Consider the following 8323-nt stretch of genomic DNA (forward strand, 5'->3'; position numbering starts at 1 on the left):
TATGCATTATTTGGTTCCTAGGGTTAAGGTAGGAGGAATAGAAATGTTAGCCATTTAATAATCACATTATTGATTATTATATAGTAGGTAACCTGCTGGTATGTTGTTTTTTTTTACAGGAAAATACTTGGCAGACAACTAATAAAATCTTGTGCAAGGATTCAGAAGATTCACATAATGGAGAACTGTTGTGTGAGAAACAGGTTTCAATTTGGGTTGGATGAAAACAAATCAAAATCTGCACTTGGGATAAACCTGCTGGAAATGCCCACGACTTTTCAGCAATGATTTCCCTCACACAATACCATGATGACCAGTCCTACAGTATTTACTTCTAGGTGTAATATTGTTATGGTTTTAAAATGTAATTATTGTATTTGTAAATTGTACTCATTCCAGTAAAGCAGTTAGACACTTGAGTTTTAGCATTTTACCACTCCTGAAATGGATGTAATTTAAACTGTGGTATGTAAATTTAATAGTAGTACTGTTGAATGGCACAGCGCTTACAGAGGTAGGTTGAATTTTGTCAATATATAAAATTTAAATATAATATTGATAGCTATCACAAAGGGGGTGCCACATACAAAGGAAATTAAGTGGAACCAGAAAAAAAAACTTTTTTTTCAGTTCTTAGTATGTTTTATTCTAGTGCTAAATAAAAAATTCTATCTTCAAATGTTTAGTCGGTTAAATTCAGAAACTATTTCAGAAAAACATTCTAAGGTTACAGCATATTCAAAGAAAAGCATTAATTACCACTTTTTAAAAAAGCTTTTTTTTCAAACTGCAAATTTCATAAAAATGCAAACTGTGTAAACAGGGCCTCTTATTTTTGTAACTTGTGTATAAAGGGAAAGCAATTCATATTTAAAGTTTAAGTATATGAAATTATAATCAAGTAAAGAAGATATTGACATCTTAACTACTTCCCCTCTCTCTACAGCTTAGCAAATGTAGAGATTGTTGAATAATCCAGTCAGACTAAAACAAAAATTGTGATTATAAAACTTCAAGACTCTCCATAGTTGAGCTGGTTCGCAACTTTTGCAGTTACTCTGAACAGAGAGTTCCTCCCACCGAGCATGGAGACCGGTGCCATGCATCTTCCTCTTCACCCATAGGAATAAAAATGTTGAGACCAAAAATCTCAGAAAAAAAATGTTTGTCCCCTATTTAAATACAGAAGGAGAATTTTAATCACAGTCATTTATAATATTTGGGAAGGAAAAAAATAATCTTTATCAAAGAAGTTCTCTCCACATAATTGTGTAATAAAGTCCTTTTAGATAAAATGCATTGTATGAAACTATAAATCTTTGCCATTCTGGGGGGAATCAAAAAGAGTTATAAAAAATGTGTTATCATTTTATTGTTGCAAGGTATAATAAAAACTTCAAGTACTCAGTTGGGCCTGACAATGAGGGAATTCAGAATAGAGAAGCACTTCTTCAGGGATCCCAGTTATAAAACCTTCCTTTGTTCTGATCTGAAAACACAAGTCTTCCTTCAAGTCATAGAACTTATTTTAAACATAGGCAAATTCGTGTTCTAGGTTATACTGTTAAATAACTGTAATTATACGTTGTTTTATTTATCATTAGTTGCTAAATTTTACTTTACATTTACTCATATTAGACAAAAAATTTTGAGCCCCTTTAAGTTTTAGAATCTTACTCTTAAAATGAGAATGTGACTGGCAGTAGTTCACAGTGGAGCTTTCTAAATTGGTGTTTGTACTTCTCAATCAGTGCTGGCTACCCAGAGGATGTTCAAAGTGAGCTGCCTTGCATTAGAAGGATATTCTCAATGGGCTTCTCAAGTCTTGTGTTGAAGTTTTTTAAACAAATAACTAATATACTCATTTTATGTAAAGATATGCTATTTGATTTTGAAACCGAAAGAAAGAATGAAAATTTTTAAATATATGAAACATAGGGAAATTCCAAACACTAAAACCAATGGAAAATAAACTGCAGAAAACTGAGAATTATCCAGCATATAAATATAAAAATGTGTTTAAAGTAATCAGTTTGTGAAAAAACATATTGAAAATTAGCACAAAGCATATTAAAATGTGTAAATATTACTGTTCTCATGTCTTGCTCTTTATATTTATTTTATTTCAATTGGTTTTGGAGTGAATTGGTAGTTAAACACAAGGACTTTTTGTTAATTAAAGAATAATTTTGTTGATATTGTAAAAAATGTAATTTAAAACATAGATTACAATAATCCCTAACATTATTCAAATGTTTCCAGGAACTAAAATTTGGAACAATGAAGATATTCCATGATCTCTTAATTAGTCTTTGTGAAACAGAATGAAAGTCAGTGATTTCAGAGTTACTAAACCTTGAATAACCAGAATCTCAATAGAGAATATATCTCTTTCAGTTCAGAAAATAGGTTAAATAATAACAAACTCATATCAGGGAGGTTTGGGTGTTTTTCTTTTACTCTTGTAGTTTATATTCTCCTGTTACACCTGTACCCATTGTACTATGCACTAAGAATTCATGTTAGAAAAAATGATCCAAGACAGTGCAAGAGTCTCTGTTATAAAAGAAACATTAAGTCGGGCTCATTATCAATCCCTAAAGCAGAACAACATGAGCTAGTACATATTAACATTTTCAATACTATGGGTTAAAATGAAAAGAAAGGGTTTTGTTAACCAGAACATCATGTTCTGAGCAATATGGTTACAAAGGTTCTGCTCTATCAAGATAAGAAAGTATGAATGATGCTGCTTTATTTTGGCAAAATGGAAAGTATGTTTTTCTTTTCAAATAAATTCCATATTTTCATGGTATTTTTAAAAATAAATTCTCATTATGAATTAGTCTGAATTTTATCATAATTGGAATTTATAATTCCTAAAGATTAAATTTTTAAATTATTTTTAAAGCTCTATTCTTCTCTATACCTACAGCCTAAATGGGAATTCACTGCATGGTATTTGGGAATCTATTTTACCTATAAAGGAAGAAAGTCCACATTCCAATGGTTTCAAGTGAATAGAGAACAGACCAGAATGCCGAATGTTTTGTGTATTTTTACTCCACCTTTATCTACAGATAGTTCGAGGCCATAATTAAACATATTTTCATTTCTTCTTTTCAAAGAAACCCGCACAATTCTAGTAATGTAACTGCATTACACTGACGCTAACTTCTGCTGTGTGACCTTAGACAAATCACTGCTCTTTTCAGTTTCTCCTGTTTGCAATGAGGGATTTGGATTGCCAGTGGTTTTCAAGCTTTTCTTAACAGCAGGACTTTTTGTACTAGAATTGTGCATGGAATCCTGTTAGGCAAAACAGCTCAAAACAATGCAGGAGTTTCTCCAGCAGTTTAAATCTGGGTTCCCCACCCCACAACTCTCAACACTGTTTCGACAGCATAACAACACCTCAGTGATCTATACAGTTTCTTCCACATCTGAAATTCCATGATTCTACTTGACTCAGATAGATGACCTTGGGGGACTTTACAAGGACACTTGTACAATCATAGTAATTAACTGAGATACAATAAAAATTGATATTTACTTGAGAGCTTACCATGTACTAGTCACTATAGCTATTAGCTCATTTAATCCTTATATCAATCTCCAAATTGTAGGTACTCTTTTGAATTCCTATTTTTACAAATGCTGACATTGAGGACTAGACAGATTCACTAATTTGCCCAAAGAGACACAGCAACTGGAAGTAACCCAGTTATCGTGACTGCAGAAGGAGCCCTGACCTGTTTTGCTTGCTCATTCTGGAACATAAACTCTTCTGTTTGATTTTACTATACATATTCTATTTGAATGCCAAAGTAAAGGTGCTATGAAAAATTAGTATCAAAATCAGGATAATTCCAGTAGCAAAATTGTTAGGAAAAATGTGTTTCTCAAAATATGATATGTGGACCACTTGTGTTATTTATTTTAAAAGGGCAATGATTTTGGCTTAATCACAACTATATCCCTGGAGCCTAAGAGACAGTAGGTGCCAAAAAATGTATATTAAATAAAGAAATCTCTAGAAATGGGGTTTAAAAATAAGTATTTTTAGCCCTAGCCAGTTGGCTCAGTGGATAGAGCATTGGCCTGCGGACTGAAGGGTACCGGGTTCCATTCTGGTCAAGGGCACATGCCCGGGTTGTGGGCTCAATCCCCAGCAGGAGGCAGCCAATCAGTGATTCTCTCTCATCATTGATGTTTCTATCTCTCTCTCCCTCTCCCTTCCTCTCTGACATCAATAAAAATATATTTAAAAAAAAAAATATTTTGACAAGCACCCAAAATTTGAGGATCACTGCCCTAATAGATCTCTCAGGTCCTTCTTAGCTCTGACATTATATCAAATTTTAAATACTAAATTGTAAGTTGAATATCATTTTTTTCTAGTGAATTTGTTTTTTTCACTCAGCTCATTTAATTTTCTTCTAATCTTGAAAAGGAGAAAGATAAAGTGGATTTTTCTAAGAACATCCCTCTTTTCCTTAGAGCTCTCCTGTTATGCTATCTCAGTCTCAAAATGGCCTGAAATGCGTTCTCTCATTTTCATGTTTCTGTCCTTTTCTTCAAAGTCTTGAAAGTTTAAAGGGAGCAGTAGGGAGGTTGCAAGCTGTGGTTCATCCCAAACACACAGTCTTAATAAACGTCTCCCTCCTTGCAAAGGAAACTCAGACACCTAACTTATAAGTCAACCCATTTGTCTTGTAGGCCTTTGAATTGAATGTTTTATAAACACAGACTAACGTCTTTACGAAAAAATTGCACCAATCCTTTTTATTTCCTTTTTTTTCTTTAAAATAATCAAAGGCTATCAAGGAAAGTTGAATGGCACCATAAAATATGCAGATATCGACTAAGGAACGGGTTTGTAGGTTTGTTTTTATTAAGCTTTCTTTTTCTCCAAAAATTATGCATTGGAGCAAAATCACATTCAGTCCAAATACTTTCATTTTGTACATGGTTTTCTGATTAGCAATTTTTTAAAAACAGAAGCATGATTTTTTTATATCAAAATGAGGGTGATTTCTAGATATTGCTTTAAAAGTTAATATTACAAGTAAACATGTTTCCTTGGAATGAGTCAAATTAAACTGTTGATATGAGTGAACAAATCAATTCATGTTACACTGAATAAAGAGACTGTTCTGATGACCCACCCTACCCCCTTTTACTGTGTGCACTTCTCTCTTGAAGCTTTATTGTATTTTCCTGCTCCTTTTTTTTCCAATTTGGCAAATAACATTTAGATTTCACTCCATCACTCATGAATTGAACATGGATACCATTACATTACTTTTGGAGCATGAAATACATAGAGGAAGAATGAGAGAGGAGTACAATGTCTTAAGTCTCCAAATATTAAAAACAAAACAAACAAAAAAACCCACTAGCTTCTCTCTCTTGTCATTGCTTTGATGTTCTGTCTTCTGTAAGCTAGAGTTGCATTTTTAATATCTAATTGAAATCTAAGCATCCTTCTTGAAGGAATGTCAAAATTTAGTATCTATGGGCAGACCTCTTGACTGTCCCTTATGTTTAATACCTGATTTGTATCTTACATGAGTATTCTATGAGAGAAAGGCACCTCCTTGTTGACATTCACCATGGGCATAATAACTTATTCTCTAGGTTTAACTTCCAAGGGTATTTTCCTTTGATTTCTAGTATCTCTGATCACCTCTTTCTATCCCTAGGGTTATACATTGCCTGTTCTGGATACATTGTCTATGTAACCTTGAAAGAAAGGATGTTTTCAGCGAAAAGCAAATATATTTTTATGTGTTCCTAAATGTCTAAAAGAAAATAAGTACATTCCAGTATTTTCCAAATCATGTTCAGTTCTACTGGTTCTGGCAAATGTTCATTGTGGTCTGAGAATAAATGATTCTATACCATAGTCCCCACTTCTTGGACATGGATAATAAATGTTATTGTTTTAGTGAAGTTTAAGATGAAGTTATTGGATCAGGATAACACTTTTTCCCCCCTAAAAACACCTTGAAGAAATTTAGAAAAGTTTTAACACCAGTTTACCTATTTTTCACCAACTACAAATAATATAACCAGTAGAGCATTGAATAGTTGGTCTAGTTTTTTGTTTCAACTTTAAGGGAAATTCCTGACATTTCAAGTGAATTTAAATTTCATTAATACATCATAGTGAATTTAACTTTACCACCTAAAATATTCAAAAAAAATAATGAAATGGTTTTAATATTTTAAGTATTATGACCACATCAGAACATTATTTGATGGTACAAATTCTTTGCAGAGTGAAATTAACACTTGTGAGCAATCTTTGGTAATATTTTATTAAACAGCTTTAAGAAATTGAATCATGAATCTATTAATGAGCATTTCACAATTCTTTTTTTGCTTTCCTTTATTTTTCAAATCAATTGTTCTGCACAAAACAATTAACAAAGTTCCTTTAAAAAAAATTCCTGAGTAAACTTTTCAGACAGAAAAGAGTAAAGCTGAATTATTACATTTCTTTAAATGTAATTCAATTTTAATTCATTCAGAGTTTGTGAATCAGCTTGATAGATCACAAGCTATTTATCATTTACAAATATTTCATGAATGATTATATCATGCAAATGTTAATTCCATCTCACTTGTTCAGTTGTATATTATTTCATTAGCATTTTCTTTTTTTTTCAAAACTAATGTCTAGTGTTATTCATACATCATTACTTCAAACTATTTTAGATAATGAACCAAATGACTCATTTGGAATCAATGTTCCAAGGTCCAAAGTCAGATTTTTTTCCTTTTCCTATGAGATACTAGAATGATAATTCTAACAGCTGTGTTAATTTTGCAGGCCAGTATTTAGTCTTGCTTTATTTAATGGGTACACATGAAAGAGACTGGCTCCTATCTGATCCCTCGCACATACACTCTAAGGGAGTTGGAAAATTACTGTTGAATACTTTTTCTTGAAAACCAAGTGTTGGTATGATGATATACTAATCATATCTATGAGCAGGTCTCCACTACAGGGCGAGCAGTAATTGCTAGAGCTGACTTTTTAAACTATTTGAATATTATTGGGTTATAATATAATTTTTTTTTAATTCTTCACTTTGTATAGGAAAGGATCTGTACGAATAAAATGATCAAATTTTAATTTTCATGCCTACACGGTAATGTAAGGCATGATTTTTTTTTTAAACAATAAGAGAAACTAGGGAAAGAATCTCAAAGAAATTTTGCTGTGTTTGTAAAGGTAACAAAATTCAGTCAAAGGTCTTTCTAAAGAAGATGCTGTTAGTGCACACTATACTTTGAGTTGGTGGCAGCCTGTATTTAGAGTTCTCCATGATCTTTGATGCAAACATAAGCTGGACTTAGGACCTTGTTACAGTTATGTAATTTCACAAAATGCCTTGGGCATAAAATGTTTATACAAGGAATTGTGCGTTAAAATACTCACGAGCACCTTTTAAGTTTAGTTGAAATGTTGATGCCTGGCTCTTTCCTCCTGAATAATTCAGCAAAGAACACTTGATTCCCAGAGACCTTACCGCTCTGTCTGTGGTAAAGCCCCGCTGCTCTGTGCTGGCTCAAGACAAACCCAGCAAAAGAAGCACCTGCTTGTCCCTCCAGGACCCGCAGCGGAGCGCTCTGCTGAGCAACGGCGACATGAAGGTGCCGTGTTGACTTACTCAAGATCAGCATGAGAATATTTTAACGTTACTTGCCTTATAAGTTAGAAAAGGTAAGGACATCATTTTTTGTAAATAATGATTTTTACAAATGTTTTTTTCCTTCATAATTTTCCCAATCACCCATTTCACCAATCCTGAATATGCAGTTATTGATCCTGCACATGACGGCAAGTCAGGTTCCCATTTCAGAACAGAGTTTAATTATATGTGAGAACAAGATGGAATATCTGAGTGAATGTTTAAATGTGGGGTTTCTTTTTCCTGAAAAATAAAAACCATAAAAATACATTCAGCTGTGAACCTCTTTTATTACCAGCCTCTTAAAATTTTGCTCACGTTTTGGGAAAACTTGATGGCAGGTTTAGGTTGGGCACGGTGAGAAAAACGTCTGACACGGCGCAAGGGCCTTGGAGGGGGACAAGGCCCAGCTCTATAATTTAACAATAGACTTGAGCATGTTAATCAACGATTCTTCATTTCCTTAAAAAAAAAAAAAATGGAGCCCTGTCCAGGTAGCTCAGCCGGTTAGAGCACAGCACTGCTCCCCCTGCACCCCGCCCCACCCCCGCCGCCGCAGCGGATTGGCTCCCCAATCGGGGCACATACAAGGAGCAACCAATTAATGAATGCATAAATAA

The 8323-nt window shown here is 33.4% G+C and overlaps 1 protein-coding gene across 28 annotated transcripts in view; it reads left to right on the forward strand.

The window, feature by feature from the left end:
• Nucleotides 1-5955, forward strand: part of SGIP1 (SH3GL interacting endocytic adaptor 1) — a 214681-nt gene extending 208726 nt beyond the window's left edge. For all 28 annotated transcript variants that reach the window (XM_070405306.1, XM_070405309.1, XM_070405307.1 and 25 more), the window contains one exon: nucleotides 120-5955. In XM_070405306.1, coding sequence (XP_070261407.1) covers nucleotides 120-142 — 23 coding nt within the window. In that variant the 3' untranslated portion in view covers nucleotides 143-5955. The remainder of the gene's footprint in view (nucleotides 1-119) is intronic.
• The last annotated feature ends 2368 nt before the right edge of the window (nucleotides 5956-8323 follow it).

This window comes from Myotis yumanensis, unplaced genomic scaffold (assembly GCF_028538775.1).
Source record: "Myotis yumanensis isolate MYYU_CA2020_CCGP unplaced genomic scaffold, mMyoYum1.0.hap1 SCAF_2, whole genome shotgun sequence".
Taxonomy (NCBI): Eukaryota; Metazoa; Chordata; class Mammalia; order Chiroptera; family Vespertilionidae; genus Myotis; species Myotis yumanensis.